We start from the raw sequence: 20,797 nt of genomic DNA, 5'->3' as shown, positions 1-20,797 counted from the left end.
ACCCTTGACCTCGTGACGTCACGCGCATACGTCATCATACCGCGACGTTTTGAACCGCAAGTTTCCCGGGAATTTTAAAATTGCACTTTATAAGTTAACCCGGCCGTATTGGCATGTGTTGCAATGTTAAGATTTTATCATTGATATATAAACTATCAGACTGCGTGGTCGGTAGTAGTGGGTTTCAGTAGGCCTTTAAGGTATGAAATTAAACATTTACAAAATATTTCCGTGTAAACAACTAATTTCCCAATGTATATATCTGCGGCTTATAGTCGGTCCGGTGCGGCTAAAATAATGAAAAAAATATCTATTTTCTGAGATTTAGAGGGTGCGGCTTATAATGCAGAACATTCAGTAACCTTTATCAACATTTAAAGCAGGTGTATCCAAATCATTGAGCTAAAAAAGTTGGCCAAAAGCCGAGTGCATGTATATATATATATATATATATATATATATATATATATATATATATATATATATATATATATATATATATATATATATATATATATATATATATATATATATATATATATATATATATATATATGTGTGTGTGTAATGTAATTAAATAGGCATGTAAATACATTATATATTGAAATCACTAGACTAACTGCAGTTGTTTTTTATTTATTAATAACAACTATGTGTGCTGTCAGAGTAATCAGTGATCACGTTTACACAGATGTTTTTACACCTAACCCAGCTAACCATTTTCAGAACGTTGTGATTACATTAGCCTTTTGGGCAAATAATGTTACGTAAGGGTTGCATTTGGGTTACTTTTTGGTTCCATATTGGTGCAAAGAGCAAGCATTTTTTTCGGTTCCCGAAACGTTACATATTACATTCTTTGAATGTAAACGAATGGTCTGCGATATCAATGCTTTAAGTCTGCATATTAATTTCACACCAAATTGAAGAGAGAAGTTCGGCAAACATGTAAAAATACAGTACAGACGACGAGGGTAATGGGCAATACGCTGTTATATGGATGCGCGCGCACACACACACACACACGGATACATACAAATACACACATTACAACATTTTTTTGCCACACAGCATATATATATACAGGGTTTACCGCATCGCTTTGTTGTTAAGGCGGTTAATGTTGAATGAAGAGTTTCCTGAAGCTGTCTCTGATAGTTGATATAATAATGTAACTGCATCATAAAGCCTACATGAACTCCATGGTGTTCAGGGATAAAGTCTCTCCTATTGCTATTGTAGTATTTTTTTCAGCTATAGTTACATTAATCATTAGTAATGTAGCAGCCTAGTTTTGAATGGCAGGGTCCCTGCTATCACATGTTGATAAAAATATAACATTCACATAATAAAAACCAACTACAGGCTTCCCAAATGCTGTAATAAATTAAGCATGATGAGTTGAACATATGTCATATGTCCATATGTCAGCATGTGGCCCCACTTTTACCTCTTTTTTTCAAACGCTTAAAGGCCTACTGAAACCCACTACTACCGACCACGCAGTCTGATAGTTTATATATCAATGATGAAATCTTAACATTGCAACACATGCCAATACGGCCGGGTTAACTTATAAAGTGCAATTTTAAATTTCCCGCCACACTTCCGCTTGAAAACGTCTTGGTATGATGACGTATGCGCGTGACGTAGCCAGTTTAACAGAGGTATGGCTTCCCCATTGAAGCCAATACGAAATAGCTCTGTTTTCATGTCATTATTCCAGAGTATTCTGGACATCTGTGTTGGTGAATCTGTTGCAATTTGTTCATTGCATTATGGAGAAAGAAGCTGAGCAAGCAAAGAAGAAAGTTGTCGGTGTGAAGCGGATATTTTGCGAGGGAAGTCAGCAACACAACCGGTGTTTGTTTACATTCCCGAAAGATGCAGTCAAGATCGAAGAACTCGGACAACAGAGACTCTAACCAGGAGGACTTTGATTTGGATACACAGACGCGATACCGTGAGTATGCAGCTGTGCTTCCAAACTTTTGATCGCTTGCTATAACTAGCTCGAGCTAGGAGCTAGGAGCTAGCATAACAAACACCTAGGTGTTTGTTATGCGGGATTAATTTGTGGCATATTAAATATCTGATCTGAATAGCTGATCTTAGCGCCGCTTTCGATACCGTCGATCATAATATTTTATTAGAGCGTATCAAAACACGTATTGGTATGTCAGACTTAGCCTTGTCTTGGTTTAACTCTTATCTTACTGACAGGATGCAGTGCGTCTCCCATAACAATGTGACCTCGGACTATGTCAAGGTAACGTGCGGAGTTCCCCAGGGTTCGGTTCTTGGCCCTGCACTCTTTAGTATTTACATGCTGCCGCTGGGTGACATCATACGCAAGTACGGTGTTAGCTTTCACTGTTATGCTGATGACACTCAACTCTACATGCCCCTAAAGCTGACCAACACGCCGGACTGTAGTCAGCTGGAGGCGTGTCTTAATGAAATTAAACAATGGATGTCCGCTAACTTTTTGCAACTCAACGCTAAGAAAACGGAAATGCTGATTATCGGTCCTGCTAGACACCAACATCTATTTAATAATACCACCTTAACATTTGACAACCAAACAATTAAACAAGGAGACTCGGTAAAGAATCTGGGTATTATCTTCGACCCAACTCTCTCGTTTGAGTCACACATTAAGAGTGTTACTAAAACGGCCTTCTTTCATCTCCGTAATATCGCTAAAATTCGTTCCATCTTGTCCACTAGCGACGCTGAGATCATTATTCATGCGTTCGTTACGTCTCGTCTCGATTACTGTAACGTATTATTTTCGGGCCTCCCTATGTCTAGCATTAAAAGATTACAGTTGGTACAAAATGCGGCTGCAAGGCTTTTGACAAAAACAAGAAAGTTTGATCATATTACGCCTATACTGGCTCACTTGCACTGGCTTCCTGTGCACCTAAGATGCGACTTTAAGGTTTTACTACTTACGTATAAAATATTACACGGTTTAGCTCCAGCCTATCTCGCCGATTGTATTGTACCATATGTCCCGACAAGAAATCTGCGTTCAAAGAACTCCGGCTTATTAGTGATTCCCAGAGCCAAAAAAAAGTCTGCGGGCTATAGAGCGTTTTCTATTCGGGCTCCAGTACTCTGGAATGCCCTCCCGGTAACAGTTAGAGATGCTACCTCAGTAGAAGCATTTAAGTCCCATCTTAAAACTCATTTGTATAATCTAGCCTTTAAATAGACCCCCCCTTTTTTAGACCAGTTGATCTGCCGTTTCTTTTCTTCTCTCCTCTTCTCCCCTGTCCCTTGCGAGGGGGAGTTGCATAGGTCCGGTGGCCATGGATGAAGTGCTGGCTGTCCAGAGCCGGGACCCCGGGTGGACCACTAGCCTGTGCATCGGTTGGGGACATCTCTGCGCTGCTGACCCGTCTCCGCTCGGGATGGTTTCCTGTTGGCCCCGCTGTGGACTGGACTCCCGCTGATGTGTTGGATCCACTGTGGACTGGACTTTCACAATGTTATGTCAGACCCACTCGACATCCGTTGCTTTCGGTCTCCCCTAGAGGGGGGGGGTTACCCACATATGCGGTCCTCTCCAAGGTTTCTCATAGTCATTCACCGACGTCCCACTGGGGTGAGTTTTTCCTTGCCCGTATGTGGGCTCTGTACCGAGGATGTCGTTGTGGCTTGTACAGCCCTTTGAGACACTTGTGATTTAGGGCTATATAAATAAACATTGATTGATTGATTGATTGATTGATTGATATAAGCCTGGTTGTGTTGTGGCTAATAGAGTATATTGTGTGATTGATTGATGGGTTCAGAAAAACATGTAAAGCGACTTTGGGTACTTAGAAAAGCGCTATATAAATCCCAGGTATTATTATTATTATTATTATTATTATTATTATATATATGTCTTGTGTTTATTTACTGTTGTAGTCATTCCCAGCTGAATATCAGGTCCCACCCACGCGCTTCCAAACATTTGATTGCTTGCCCGTACGTGCGTGTCATGTACATAACTTTGGTTAAATGTATAAGCTTTATGAACCTTGGGTTAGGTGAACGGTTCTTTGGGCTGAGTGAGTGTGTGTGTTGTGCAGGTGTTTGAATTGTATTGGCGGGTTATATATACGGGATCCCGTCCATATAACCCGCTCGAGCTATAACTAGCTCGAGCTAGTAGCTAGGAGCTAGCATAACAAACACCTAGGTGTTTTTATGCGGGATTAATTTGTGGCATATTAAATATAAGCCTGGTTGTGTTGTGGCTAATAGAGTATATATATGTCTTGTGTTTATTTACTGTTGTAGTCATTCCCAGCTGAATATCAGGTCACCCCCGGCTCTCACAGCATCTTCCCTATCTGAATCGCTTCCACTCCCCACTAGTCCTTCACTTGCATTTTCCTCATCCACAAATCTTTCATCCTCGCTCAAATTAATGGGGAAATCGTTGCTTTCTCGGTCCGAATCTCTCTCACTTCTGGCGGCCATCATTGTAAACAATAGGGAACTTTGTGGATATGTTCAATTGACTACGTCACGCTACTTCCAGTAGGGGCAAGCCTTTTTTTTTATCAGATACCAAAAGTTGCGATCTTTATCGTCGTTGTTTTATACTAAATCCTTTCAGCAAAAATATGGCAATATCGCAAAATGATCAAGTATGACACATAGAATAGATCTGCTATCCCCGTTTAAATAAAAACATTTCATTTCAGTTGGCCTTTAATGCAAACGCTTACTTACAGTAAGTCATTAATTTGACTTTGTAAGTCATTATTTTAGTATCTCAGGTAACTAGGACTGTTTTGTTTTTACATTACGGAAAAAATAGCGAGATATATATCGTATATCGCCATTCAGCAAATGGAGCGGAAAACACAACCAAAAGTTGTAGGCTTCTTCATGCGACGAAGCTGGCCTACGTCACCACGGTTTGTAGTCTATTGCCCCCCCAGGCTGTGGTGGCAGCGACGAGGTGGAGACATGATGGCAACAGGCTGAGTTACACCGATCCTTACACCCACCCACCCCCTTCCCCGGTCCCCTCCCCCTGGAGAGTCACCACCTTACTAACACATTTTCTGGGGGAAACACTGATTATATATATATATATATATATATATATATATATATATATATATATATATATATATATATATATATATATATATATATATATATATATATATATGTATATATATACACATATACATACACATACATACATATACACACACAAACATATATATATATATATGTATATATATATATATACATATATATATACATATATATATACATATATATATATGTATATATATACACATATACATACACATACATACATATACACACACAAACATATATATATATGTATATATATATATATACATATATATATACATATACTGTATATATATATATATATATATATATATACATATATATATATACACTAGGGTTGCACATCTCTCTCTGATAAACGATTCGATATGCATCTAGATCAGGGGTGGGCAATTAATTTTTACCGGGGGCCGCATGAGCTACCCGAGCACTGCTGGAGGGCCACATCGACAATATTTCAATTAAATTTTGCTCAATATTATTTTTGATATATACCGTAAGATAAATAATAATAATAATAATAGTAATACTTCAACATAGTGTGTGTAACAGCATTCCATGACTAATATATATAAATTAACATGAATAATAAATGACAGTAAAATAAGCACACGTATGACTGAGGAGTCATAGTGTAACTTTGTGTGGTGTTTGAGTTGTCCGACTTTTTGTGTGGCCTTAAACGCACCAGTGGTTTAGTGCTATGCGTGTTGGTGACAGATGACAAGTTGGTTTTGGCCTGGTTTGTACGGCAGAAAATGACTAGTTTTTCGAGATAGAGTTGTTTTACTCATGTTTTTGGTGTGGTTATGTCCGAATATAAACAGTTTTGTTCAATAAAGTGATCGATATAATTCCTGTCCTCGAAGCATCTCGATAGACGTTACAATAATTGAACGGTGTTGACGAACACCATTAGGGCCGCTTGTTGTCACTGTCACTCAAAGTTGCATTGCAAAATTCCATAGAATAAATATGTTTATTTTGTTTAGAATTCAGATGGGATTTGATTTGGTGCGCGGCATATATACTTACTGCGCGCAGCGGACGCTTGAGCAGTGCGCAATTGCGCAGGCACGCACCTTAGGTGAGGGGACGTTGCTTTGCAGTTCATGTGTTGTTGAAAACACGGCATTCCTCATCAAGTTTTCTCTTTTTGGCGTCTCGGGTGTAAACCGTGCATCACTTGTCGCTGCATGTGCACCTTCACTCGCAGGTTACACACGGACACACGCCCATAAATAATACTTTTCAAAATAAAAGCAGCACAGTTGTATTGCGCGCAGGACATAGATGTTTTTTCAACTTTATTTTGTAATTGCAGTTGTTCACATTCACTCACAATCACGCATACGTCCACACGGAAGTAATACAAATAACGATTTTCAAAACAAAAGCAGCACCGTTGTATTGCACACTCGACATAGATACTTTTTTAAATTTATTTTGTAATTTATAATTGGCCTCACGCGGGCCGGACAGGGACGCACAAAGGGCCGGATGCGGCCCGCGGGCCGCAGAATGCCCAGGTCTGATCTAGATACACAGGTTACGATTCGATTCAAAAACGATATCCTTTTATTACAGACCGATTCGATTCCGAACGATACGATTCGATTTGACGGTTAATATTCAAGACTCTAAATCCCCAAGCATTGTGGCTTTATGGCACTGGCAAAAAAAACAGAACAAAATCACATGTCAATGTATTTATCTTTAGACATGGACCAAAACAATTCTGGCTGAATTGTAGGATGGAAACTCCAGAGGAAAAAAGTAGCACAGAATAGTAACAACAAAGTGCAATATTTCAGCCTGAGCATAGTTTTGAACACTAGAGGTAGGTAACAATGAACACTAGAGGTAGGTAACAATGAACACTAGAGGTAGGTAACAAAGGTGCAACATTACATTGTAAACAAGTTACACACCTATAACACATCTCAAAATGTGGCAACAATGAGCACAGTCACAAGTGCTTTGTGTAAAAGAATAGAGAAAATAAATACATATGTAAAAAGAAAAATCAAACTACTGTGTGTGAGGTACCGTTTCCCAGGTCAAAAAGCAGTAGTTCACTTACACCATGCCTGTGCATTTTCATCATCACTGTCCTCTGTTTTTTTGGAGGGCAGATTTTTTTAAAGGAAAATCAACTGATCCACATGCCCATGTTTGAGCAGACTACGTTTTGTGGAAACAATGTCTCCCGCAGTACTGAACACACGTTCAGATTACGTGTGTTTCACTTGATGTACTTTTTTATGCCGAAAGAGGCGATTTCAGCCACTTCGGTCATTACAGCCGAGTTTAGATATACTTTTCGAGACGAGTGACGTAAGCGCTCTCCCGCGTCAGGGGGTGCATTTTACGGCAGGAGTGAGTTTCCCGGCACAACACACCCGGCCGGATGCAGAGGTATCTTTTAGCGAGAGATGACAGTAGTGGCAAGTCCTGCTGCTCTTTCCACCACTGTAGTGGGTTTTTTTTGAAAATCTTTCTCGGTCCATTATCACCTTCGGTCAGACTGACGCTTTCGTTCTCCTCCACATTCATTTTCCCTGTTGTCTCTTGTTTATCACTCGTGCTAATACCAGCTAGGCGGCTACCGCGTTTGGCGAGTAGCTTCAGCTCTCGCGTTGTTTTAGAGACGCTGACGCATATTGTAATCTGGACGACCCATGCAAAGTCTCGCGATAACCGATCCATGACTCTATAACCGATTCAGCTAGGAATTCGTGGATTATTCGCATTGATTGAGGAGTCTGCTACCGATGCAATCTGATCGCTCACTTGTTGAACCGAATACTCTGTCGCATCGGTTTATAAATGATAAATGGGTTGTACTTGTATAGCGCTTTTCTACCTTCAAGGTACTCAAAGCGCTTTGACAGTATTTCCACATTTACCCATTCACACTCACATTCACACACTGATGGCGGGAGCTGCCATGCAAGGCGCTAACCAGCAGCCATCAGAGGCAAAGGGTGAAGTGTCTTGCCCAAGGACACAACGGACGTGACTAGGAAGGTAGAAGGTGGGAATTGAACCCCAGTAAGTTTATCGTTCACAACCCTAATATACACATATACATACATATATATATATATATATATACATATACATATATATATATATATATATATATATATATATATATATATATATATATATATATATATATATATATATATACATATACATATATATATATATATATATATATATATACATATATATATATATATATATATATATACATATACATATATATATATATATATATATATATATATATATATATATATATATAAATGCTAAAAGTAATTTACATACATTTAAAAATAAGTGTGTGATTAATATTAGCATATTTTTGTTATATGGTTTTTCTCTATCTTTAGAAGTGTTATTATTGTACAATGTAACACAGGTTGTATACCAGTGGCAGCTGCTGATCTTTTAAGTAGGGGAAGTTATTTTTTAGCTACTCTTTAAACATGAGTACAGTCTCCAATAACAGATAAAAGATATAAACATGCTAGATTTTACAAAGAAAACTTCACTTAAAAAATTATAAATATCTCTACATCAACAGGAACAACGGAATGAAAGTTGAAAAATGCTTTGGCAGTGTTTAATTTTACCAGATTGCTGATTCACCCATTTTGCTGTCAATCAAAAAGGGATTCAGCCCAGGCAGGTCATCCAATCATCTTGTGGAAGCCCGACCATCCCCTTTCGATCACTCTTTCGCTCAGCATCCGGGGGCAAGACAAAGTCGAATATATATCTAATTGTCTCGTTTGGCTGCAGCACTGGCGCTACCACATCAATGAAAAAAAGTCGCACTAACTGTTGCCAAAGTAGCTGATTCGAAACAAAACCTAAATGCATTCTAACGCATTTAGTCAATGAAATGCAAACACAAAGGAACATATTTGACCACTTTTTTTTATATTTTGGGGGAATCTGAACTTCCCTTGCAGTCTTTAGCAATCGCCACTGTTGTATAGCTGGCATCACAAGTTAGAACAGGGCTTCTCAAACTTTTCTGTTACAAAGAAGAAAATATCCTCCCCACGACTATAGTATAGTTTGTCTATAAAATTGTTATAATTGTATAAAAATGAACATGCTTCCATGCTTTCTGTAATTTTTCCAGTGTCTTCCGATCTTTTTACCAAACTCCCTTTTTAATGCAGTAAATAAATTAATCTCATCCTTTTTTTGGAAAGGTAAAACTACTATGATAAGGAGATAATTTTTACAGAGGCACAGGTCTGTAGGTGGTTTGTCACTCCCTAACTTAAGATTTTGCTGTTGGGCAGCCAACATACATAAAATTATTTCTTGGATCCACAAACCTGAATTGAGCTGGTGCAGACTGGAAGCTGAGTCATGTTCTACCTCGCTCCTAGCTCTGCTTACATCAAAACTGCCTTTTTGATAATCTCAGTTTACATGTAACTCAATTGTTATCTCTACTCTTAGAATTTGGTCTCAATTTAGATGCACTTTTGGACTCCAAGGATTATCTAACTACAGACCCATTCATAATAACTATCTCTTTCTTCCTCCAAACACAGATAAAGCCTTTTCTCTATGGCAGAGCTCAGACCTGGTCAGACTAAGGGACCTTTATATTAACAATGTCTTCGCTAGCTTCAATCAGCTATGTGAAAAGTATAATCTCCCTAACTCTCACTTATTCCGTTATTTTCAAATCCGTAACTCCGCTAAATCAAATAGCAGCTCTTTTCACAGTTGTCCACCTCAATCAGTAATAGACTCAATATTGGAAATCCTCATAAATCAGAAAGGCATCATTTCTAAAACTTACATTCTAATCTCCCATCTTAAAGAGACATCTTTTGACAAAATTAAAAAAGACTGGGAAGCAGAATTTGGAAAAGTTTTGGATGACAATGACTGGAAATCCGCATTGATACAAATAATGATAGCACCTCTTGTTCAAACCTTAATCTGATACAGTTTAAGGTTGTCCATCGCACCTATTGTATTAACTCTAAACTTTCCAAAATGTATGCCAATATTGCAGACACATGTAATCGATGTCAATTGAGTCCTGCAAACATTACACACATGTACTGGTCCTGTCCCTGTCTGAAAGCCTACTGGATTAATATTTTTAAACATCTTGCAGATGCACAACATTTTAAGTTGACGCCTAGTACTGAATTGGCCAGTTTTGGAATTCCACCAAACTATCAAAAAATTATGTTGACAATAAACCTTTCCACTTTCCTCAATTCTCTTTTTGTTTTTAGTCAGTGACACTTCTTCTTCTTTTTTTTTTTAGTCCGTTCGTCTGATTTTCTATCTGCTTGTGGTGAAGAGGAAGGCAGTACATTGCCACCCACTGTGACTAGAATGTAGGACCGGGTGTGGGGGGCGGAAAAGCTTATTTGGGGGGGGGGGGTCTGTTTCTCAGTACCTGTATTATGATTTCCCTATCAAATGAATAAATAAATATTTAAACAATTTTTTAAAAATAACTATACCTCTGCAAAACCTTGTAAGTATATTACCATTAAAGGGAACAACACACTGGTCTTTCCTCGTCTTCCACCGTGGTTACAGTGAAGCCAAGTGGTACATAGGCTTCATCATATTCTAGTACAGCAAAAAATGTGGGGGCCCGCCCCAGTATTTGAGAGGGACTGCGTTAGAACAATGTTGGTAAGAGAAGTCGGCAACTTAGATCCATAACTTCTGGATAAGGATTGGCTCTCAGGGCTGGGCGGGTCTGGTTTAAGTGCAAAGCGGGGCTCTGCACATCCCACCGCTGCAGAGCCGCCGCTTCATCGCCCAAGCCGCCGGAGCAAATGTGTGGCAAAGCGGTCGATGCCTCGACAGTAAGACGAGGATGCGTCTTGCTTACGGTTGATCCAGGTTTTTCAGTGGCCACTTTTTCTGTGCATCACTAGTCAATAGTGTTTAAATAATATAGGCCATATATCCATTCATACAATACGTTACTTTAATTTGTTCCCACGTCAAAAAAAAAATCCAAATTTTTTAAGTTTCGTGGCTTCAATTTAGTCATGGCCCCACATCAAGATCAGATATAAATAGGGGAAACCCTGCATGTTTTGTGGTTAATATCAGACCAATATTTTATATAAATATCTGCTTGAATTCAAATTGGTTCAGTGACTCTAGTAAGTGATTTCACCCGAAACACAGCCTTCTCAGATGAGTCATTTGAAATAGGTCACTGGCTCAAGTCAGCTGCATCACTGGAAACATTGAGACTCAGATGGTTAGATTCACAGAATCCAGTCCAATTTTTACATGTTATACTTCATTATCATGTATTTAAAATGCATTACTGACTTAGGGGGAATGAGGTGTGTGTTTGTCAAACCCTCGCCCCAAACTAACTTTTTTTAAAACCAAAAACACTGTCATTAAATGTTAAATTGTGAATATGCAGGGATTCACTATAATATGATTGCTATGCACCTTATTTAATAATGAAATAACAGATACAGGAGTAAAAAAAATAAATACAGATACATTGTAAAATCAATTAAAACAGTATGTAATAAAAATGAATTATATAATTTGGGATATATGCTTCAGACTCCATTACTCTCAGCATTCTCTCTCCATATACCTTGAAAACTAGTGTTGGGCATTGTTTAATTTTTTATTTCTGGTTCATCGTGTCAATTCCCATTCCCAACGATTCACAATTATGTATATCATTGTGTAACTGTGTAATAACTGTATAATAGACTATATTCATCACATGTGAATAATGCTGTATAATACACAGGTATTTTTTACATGTGAATAATATAAATAAAAAGTGTTTATTGTTTGTTGTGAGCGAACTGTGGTGCTGAATTTCCCCCAGGGATCAATAAAGTACTTTCTATTCTATTCTATGATTCTTTTCGGAGGCAGGGTCAAAAATGTATTATGAATTTATTTCTGTTATTTTATATTGTATATAAATATAAATTATTTGAACATGAATATAAATGTTATGAAGTTTCTTTCCACAGGAGTAAACTTTCACTAAAGTTGCACTTTCTTTTTTAAAACGTCATAAAACAACATTTACACATTCTGTTGTTTATGTGTTTGAGATAGAGTTGTTTGATCAGAATCACATACCGGTATGAGTAAAATTTTATGTTATCTATCATATGTATTAATTGTAATTTTTTAAACTTACTTATGGAGATTTGTATTGACGTTGGAACAACATCAACACAATATTTAATCTAATTTCTTATTTTCTTTTATTACATACCAGTGCTGTATGCTTAGCTTTTTCAATAGTAGCACCGGTGCTACTAAATGAAAAATATTAGTCGCATAGGTTTTCTATTGTCCAACACAGAAAATTTTTTGTAGCAATATAGAATGTCTAAAATATCATAATTTCATTATTACCACTCAAACAAGGTACACAAGTGTCATCCTACATATAAACCCAATGCCACTATAAGGCTTACTGTAACGCTCAAATAAACATAGAGAACATCCCTAAACTGTGCTAGCACAGTCGCCAACACGACTAGGGAATATGGATCAAAACTCATATCCAGATATAGTTTGGCCCATAAATGGAAATATTCCTTGAAGTAACTAAATATCTCCACCATGCCTTGTTTTTCAATTTTCGGCACTGATGGGGATCCCAAATACACAAAAAAGGAACCAAAACGTAAAAAAGTAGGTTTTGTATAATAGAATCCCAACTTAAGAGGTGTTTGGAGATAAGAAAAAAGAAAAAGCCTTAAAAATAATATAAAAAAGTCAAATAAAATCTCCAATCTTCTTTAAAAAACATTTAGCTATGCTCATTTCTTCAGCCAACAAAGAACAACACAGAAGTACAAAATGTGAAATAAAGTGCCCTAGTTTAAGAGGACATGTTTAAAGATCAGCAGCAACATTAAAATAATTTACCTTTAACAATGGTGTTTTTAAAGGTAAACATTATTATATGACATACACACAAAGATTTTTAGCCAGGAACACCAACCTACCAACTGCTTCATGATGCTGTGTGACAGGCTGCGTTCTGAAAATTACTTTTAAAAAAGTAATTCATTATAGTTAGTAGGGCTGGGCGATATATCGAGTTTGTAAGATGTATCGATATATTTTTAAACAAGATATGAATTAAGAAAATATCGATATAATTTTTTTCGCGTTAAAATTACCAAACGCCGCTTATTTGTTGTGTTCCTTGTTCTCCCCCGCTTCCTGTCCATGGGCTACTAAGCCCCTCCCCTTCCTCCTTCCTTTACTATGATGAGTCACGATTGGTTAGGGACAGGCCACTCAGAGGCAAGATAGGGCGGGTCATCAAACCAGGAAGGGAAATCACAAAGTGCCTGCCTGCAAATGTATTTTTGTATCTGAGTTTCATACATTTTGTATTATTTGCACAGGTATGTTATTTATTTTACGTAGGAATAATATTTTTCTATTTTATTTATGTTATGCAATTCCGTACTACTTAAACCGTTTCTTTTCTGAGCTGTTAATACCCATCTTGACTAGCTGAGTTAATAAAAGTGTCACTGACTGTTTACAGTACACTTGTCATTGACTTCAATTTCACTGAATATCGCTCAAAAATGAATATCTTTATATGTATACTTTCACCAAAAAATATATCGAGATATATATCGAGTTTAAGTAAAAATATATCTAGATATACTTTTTCGTCCATATCGACCAGCCCTAATAGTTACTCGTTACTTTATCAAAAATGTAATTGAATTACTAACAGAATTACTCTTTGATAAATGTAATTAATTACTAGGGAAATTATTAATGTGTTACTTAAAAATAAACTTCACATATTTGGCATAAGTGGAACTGCACTTCTTTTGGAATTTTGCCTATCGTTCACAATCACTATGAGAGACAAGAAGACAAAAGGTTTTGTTTTTTTTGCTTTCTAATATGTAAAAGTCGCTTTGTTCTAAGTAGTAGTTCTAAATCTTTTTAAAAACTGCATTAAAAAAAATGTCACCATTACTTTATTTACGTCCCGTAACCTGTATAAGAACCAAGCTGTAGCGATAGTTAATGTAAGAGTGAACACTGAGGAACTGTTTTTCTAGCGTAGTAACACATCGGCGTGCTTCGATATTAACCGTAAAAGCTAACAACGGCAAGAGATACGCTTGCTTCCACGTCATCATGAAACGCGTTTGAGTTTGTAATGCACAACACAATGCGATAAGACACCAATCTGCACTGACTGAAAAACATGAACAATCATAGTACAGTATCTGTAAGGCATTATAGCACACATTTCAGGTTTTGTTTGTACAAAGCTAGCCAGACAGCATATGCTGTCTGCCATGACACACGCATGCCTAGTGGTTAGAGTGTCCGCCCTGAGATCGGTAGGTTTGAGTTCAAATCCCAGCCGAGTCATACCAAAGACTATAAAAATGGGACCCGTTTCCCTCCCTGCTTGGCACTCACCATCAAGGGTTGGAGTTGGGGGTTAAATCACCAAAATGATTCCCGGGCGCGGCGCCGCTGCTGCCCACTGCTCCCCAAGGGGATGGGTCAAATGCAGAGGACAAATTTCACCACATCTAGTGTGTGTGTGACAATCATTGGTACTTTAATAAATTAATTTAATTAAATAAAATTTATTAATTAATGATGTGCTGTGTGTAACATGATTAATATAAAGTGGGACTCACTCGATGGATAGTTGTCGCTTTGGTCCAGCTGGCCAGGGATGTTTTTTCTGGTTTATTTGGGGTAAGCACACCATTTATGTGGATATAGCTTGTCTCCAAATTCCATATTCGAGTGGCTTTCACCTCACCCTCTTCTTCGTGCTCGCTTCTAGAAGCAGCACTTCATCCACCATTCATTCAGGTTAAAAAAATATAAGGTTGTGAATACTCATTTGTCCTAAAACAGTCATCTTCGCTGTTTGTTACCAAGTCTGCCACGATTAGAACACACAAGCTTTTTCTATCCGGAAGTAGGACACACATTGTTGCCAGAAGTCGGACGTTAGCAGCTAAGGACACGGAAATCAATGTGCGGAAGAAGTCAGTCCCGGAATTGATTAAAATGATCAAAATACGGTAAATATTTAACATATTACATTTTGTTATGAAAGTGTCTGATACTAAATTATATATAGACTTCTAGTGTGTATACAAAATGTTGATGGAGGGTTTTGAAGTTGTTTTGGAGGGCTTTAAAGGCTAAAACAGACTCCCATTAGCCGCATCCTCCAAGCATTTTTCTTAATCATCTTTCAAATCCTAATTTAAAAAAAAACATGTGTTCTTGTCTTTCATAATTCCATCCATCCATTTTCTATCGCCATAATGATTGTGAAAAAATCCCCCAAAAAGTGCAGTTTCCCTTTAAAATAAGTTTCTGTGTGTGTGTGCTTTTTAAAATATGGGGCCTGTTGCCTAGTGACGTGTGAGGTCAGGGAATCCACCCCTCCTTCAGAAGTCTAAGTTTGAGCTGTTTTGTTGGCTTAGCAGGCTAACAGCGGCAGTTTGACTATTTAAATCTTTCACTGGTTTGTGTTACCTCTGCCAAATAAATAAATTGAATGTGCTTCCATGGCTGTATGTTCTTGTCAACAATAGGGTATTATTTTAATGGCAAGTTTGTCACTTCTATCCTTGATTCGTTGTTCAATATCCACTCCGACCCTTTTTAGTTAGGAGTGTGCAGTGCAGTTTGTGTCAAATGGTGGTGAAAAAAACCTTGTCTTTTACTGACCAGATCCTTCAACTAAGATCTAATTTCATCCACTTCATGTGTGAGCGAGGAGGAGCAGCCTCGCACCCCTATGTGCATGGCACAGGAGGGGTGGAGTGGGGGGGGGGGGGGGGGGGAGATACACACAGCTCTTAGCACGAGTGATCAATCATTTGGTTATGGTTTACATTTTTTTCAAACATGCTATACAGATGAGCGACAATTTTACTCCAGTTTTTTCAAATTTGAATGGATTTATTTTAGGAGCAAAATGCAACAAAGGTTGTTTTTTTAAGTCACTTGGTCTTTTTTAATGTTTAGGCGCATTTGCGAGTAAATTTGTCGCACCGTACAGTACTGCATACTGCAGTTACTTTTCTGTCTTCCTGTAGTCAGAGACATGATGTGAGGCGATGTTCTTAACAAATAAATCAATTGTCCAAACCATGATGTACTATTGGGTTAGGTTCTCATTTAATATTGTACATGGTAATTGGGATTTGGTATATATCATATAAAAATATAATATAACATAATATCAGTATATATTATATACTGTATATATAATATGTAAATATTACATATATGTTATATTTTATGTTGCTACTATGGTACATTTTTAGTCTACTTTATACCTGCATTATCCTTTCCATCCTTTGTAACTGAGCTACTGTGTGGAACAATTTCCTTTGTGGATAAATAAAGTTTGTCTAAGTCTAAGTCTTAACAGTGTAAATAATTACTAAAAACTAAGTGTGAATATTAACTGTGTTTTTAAAAATGTATTTATGGTGACTGCTATTGACAGTTAACAAAATCAACACAACATTCAAACTAGTTCTTTGTTCTCTTCCTTTGTGTGTAACATGTTCAGTCTCGTCCTCCAGGGATAATGCTACGTGATAATGATACTTAAAGGCCTACTGAAACCCACTACTACCGACCACGCAGTCTGATAGTTTATATATCAATGATGAAATCTTAACATTGCAACACATGCCAATACGGCCGGGTTAACTTATAAAGTGCAATTTTAAATTTCCCGCTAAACTTCCGGTTGAAAACGTCTATGTATGATGACGAATGCGCGTGACGTCAATAGTTAAACGGAAGTATTCGGACACCATTGAATCCAATACAAAAAAGCTCTGTTTTCATCTCAAAATTCCACAGTATTCTGGACATCTGTGTTGATGAATCTTTTGCAATTTGTTTAATGAACAATGAAGACTGCAAAGAAGAAAGTTGTAGGTGGGATCAGTGTATTAGCGGCTGGCTGTAGCAACACAACCAGGAGGACTTTGACTTGGATAGCAGACGCGCTATCCGACGCTAGCCGCCGACCGCACAGATGATCGGGTGAAGTCCTTCGTCCTTCCGTCAATCGCTGGAACGCAGGTGAGCACGGGTGTTGATGAGCAGATGAGGGCTGGCTGGCGTAGGTGGAGCGCTAATGTTTTTATCATAGCTCTGTGAGGTCCCGTTGCTAAGTTAGCTTCAATGGCGTCGTTAGCAACAGCATTGTTAAGCTTCGCCAAGCTGGAAAGCATTAACCATGTATTTACAGGTCCATGGTTTAATAGTATTGTTGATTTTCTGTCTATCCTTCCAGTCAGGGGTTTATTTCTTTTGTTTCTATCTGCATTTAAGCACGATGCTATCACGTTAGCTCCGTAGCTAAAGTGCTTCGCCGATGTATTGTCGTGAAGATAAAAGTCACCGTGAATGTCCATTTTGCGTTCTCGACTCTCATTTTCAAGAGGATATAGTATCCGAGGTGGTTTAAAATACAAATCCGTGATCCACAATAGAAAAAGGAGAGAGTGAGGAATCCAATGAGCCAGCTTGTACCCAAGTTACGGTCAGAGCGAAAAAAGATGCGTCCTGCACTGCACTCTAGTCCTTCACTCTCACATTCCTCATCCACGAATCTTTCATCCTGGCTCAAATTAATGGGGTAATCGTCGCTTTCTCGGTCCGAATCGCTCTCGCTGCTGGTGTAAACAATGGGGAAATGTGAGGAGCCTTTCAACTTGTGACGTCACGCTACTTCCGGTACAGGCAAGACTTTTTTTTATCAGCGACCAAAAGTTGCAAACTTTATCGTCGATGTTCTCTACTAAATCCTTTCAGCAAAAATATGGCAATATCGCGAAATGATCAAGTATGACACATAGAATGGATCTGCTATCCCCGTTTAAATAAAAAAAATTCATTTCAGTAGGCCTTTAATATACCAAAGAGTTGCAGTTTATTTTCCGTAATGGAAGAGATTATTATTAGTTAGAGGAGTGCCTCCACACTGTATGGAGTCACATAATTAGCTGCTAGCTGCTTATCAGCCGGGGGACTAAAAAGAATTATAGTGTCAACCAGAGGGAATAGGCTTTTGTGATTGGTAATAAAATACATTTATCTTTAATGGCGATCACATACTTTTTCACGGAAATTGGCTGATACTTATCTGTGGCAAATTGATTGTCACATTCCTAGTACCCTAGTCCAGTGTTTTTCAACCACTGTGCCGCGGTACACTAGTGTGCCGTGAGATACAGTCTGGTGTGCCGTGGGAGATTATCTAATTTCACCTATTTGGGTTAAAAATATTTTTTACAAACCAGTAATTATAGTCTGCAAATGATGTGTTGTTGTTGAGTGTCGGTGCTGTCTAGAGCTCGGCAGAGTAACCGTGTAATACTCTTCCATAGCAGTAGGTGGCAGCCGGTAGCTAATTGCTTTGTAGATGTCAGAAACAGCGGGAGGCAGTGTGCAGGTAAAAAGGTGTCTAATACTTTAACCAAAAATAAACAAAAGTGAGTGCCCCTAAGAAAATAATAGAATAGAAAGTACTTTGTTGATCCCTGGGGGAAATTCAGCACCACAGTTCGCTCACAATAGACAAGAATAATAATAAATAATATAATATATTATATATAAAATATATAAATATTTTCTACATTTAAGTGCAGTCAAGAAGGAACATATGCATTATACAGGCAGTGGAACTTAGGGAAGGCCAACAGAACGAAACTAAAACTGAACTGGCTACAAAGTAAACAATTTTTTATTTTTTTTGTCATAAAAAAATACAATCATGTGTGCTTACAGACTGTATCCCTGCTGACTGTATTGATATGTATTGATATATAATGCAGGAACCAGAAATATTAATAACAGAAAGAAACATCCCTTCAGTGCGAATGAGTGTAAATGGGGGAGGGAGGTTTTTTGGGTTGGTGCACTAATTGTAAGTGTATCTTGTGTTTTTTATGTTGATTTAATTAAAAATATATATATATATTTTTTTTTATATTTCTTGTGCGACCCGGTACCAATCGATCCACGGACCGGTACCGGGCCCCAGGCTACACTCTAGTATTCACCACGTCTGTGAATCTTTGGGCACTGCACAATTCGGTTCGATTTTGTGGGGGTAACAATTACATTCAGAATCGATTCAAAATCCATACTTTTAAAAAAACATTAGGTTTTACTTGATAACATTTTACCCAAACATTTAATAAAGTCAAATACAAAAAAGGCAACAAGAGAACTATCCCACACTTCTCGTGCCCTGGTATAGAAAATAATTGATAGATGGATCGAATTTTGATTAACTCATGATTTATTTGAGCATATCACATTTGGGTTTCATTTTTAGTTTCTTATGGGTTACGTTTTGTATTTTTTATTAAGTTGTTGTGTTTTTGGTGAATGTATTTTAAAATGTAATGTCTGTTGTATGTGTCACTTGTAAACATAAAATGAAGCAAATGTAATGTATAGAATGTTTACTATTTGTTCTTTTATACAGAACTAGAGTACATATGTCTTTAAACCGACAAAATGGCGACCATGTAAGCGGGCGAGATGTATTCACTACCTTGTGCGCCACCAGTGTCCGTGGGCTGTTGTCCAGTCGAGGCTTCCTGTCCTTCGGTCCGACCAAGTTCCATGACTGCCTTGTTTGTGTGTTTGGTGCGCAGATGTCTCAGCATCTGTGTGGTGCTGCCTTGTTCGTGTTTCCGCAATACATGTTTACACAACAGGCACAACGCCCATTCCGTACCGACTTCTTCAAAATAATCCCAGACGACACTTCTCCTACGAGTCATGCTTTTCACTCAACAAAATTAATCATCGTGCTACTAGAAGGCTTTGTGTAGCTTGTGTTATGATGTGTGTGATGACTGGTTTTTTATCTATTGTGGTTTCGATTGTACTAAATTCGTCAACAAATGGCGGGTTCCGTGTTAAATATGTCGACCCGTGTTGCCAGACACCAAATGATACCAGCTTCTTTAAAAGGAGCGTATTTTAATTACACTTATCGAATCTGACGTTCCTCTGGATCAAATTATAACCACAGACCGTGTATAATATACATTGAAGTGCAGTATTACTTGTCAATGAACTAATAACACTGTTGAGGAAAAGCTGCTGCTGGCACAACAGTGCCCCGACCTGGCTGTTAAGAAGACAATGCACAACATCAGGCGCAGTGCAGGGTGTATCTATGGCATATATGTACAGTGTATATGGTTTACTAGTAGCCATGTATCAAATAGGTCAGAATATCATAGGGTAATATCATTGTACACATACAGTAATCATTTGACGTCTGGCAACGCCGATGTCAACTTCTTCGGTTTACTTAATTTGCCGCAAACTGATATTAAAAGGTTTACACTACCCCCTCGTGGCAAATTGTGTCAGTCCTGCAGCTGCACTGAACTGAAAGTATTATTTGTTTTACACATTTTCACGACATAACATTTTTATACATAAAAGTGACTTGTGTGATTTTTTTAATGATGCCTTTAAATGCTGCAATTTAGTGCTGCTTTACTTTGCACGTTTTTAGTTTCAAAACATGTTACCAAAGGATGCAATTAACAAAGCCCACAAACACATTCACAGTGTTGATGCCTATGTA

The 20,797-nt window shown here is 37.8% G+C and overlaps 1 protein-coding gene across 1 annotated transcript in view; it reads right to left on the bottom strand.

Annotated features, from left to right (window-relative positions):
- Positions 1-20,157, bottom strand: part of LOC133634466 (uncharacterized) — a 29,109-nt gene extending 8,952 nt beyond the window's left edge. The window contains exon 1 of the mRNA XM_062027429.1: positions 19,745-20,157. Within this exon, the coding sequence (XP_061883413.1) occupies positions 19,745-19,976 (232 nt within the window). The 5' untranslated portion in view covers positions 19,977-20,157. The remainder of the gene's footprint in view (positions 1-19,744) is intronic.
- Positions 20,158-20,797: the final 640 nt, after the last annotated feature.

The sequence above is a fragment of the Entelurus aequoreus genome, linkage group LG02 (assembly GCF_033978785.1).
Source record: "Entelurus aequoreus isolate RoL-2023_Sb linkage group LG02, RoL_Eaeq_v1.1, whole genome shotgun sequence".
Classification (NCBI taxonomy): domain Eukaryota; kingdom Metazoa; phylum Chordata; class Actinopteri; order Syngnathiformes; family Syngnathidae; genus Entelurus; species Entelurus aequoreus.
Note: the sequence above shows the minus strand (reverse complement) of the source record. Positions and strands in the feature narration are given on the sequence as shown.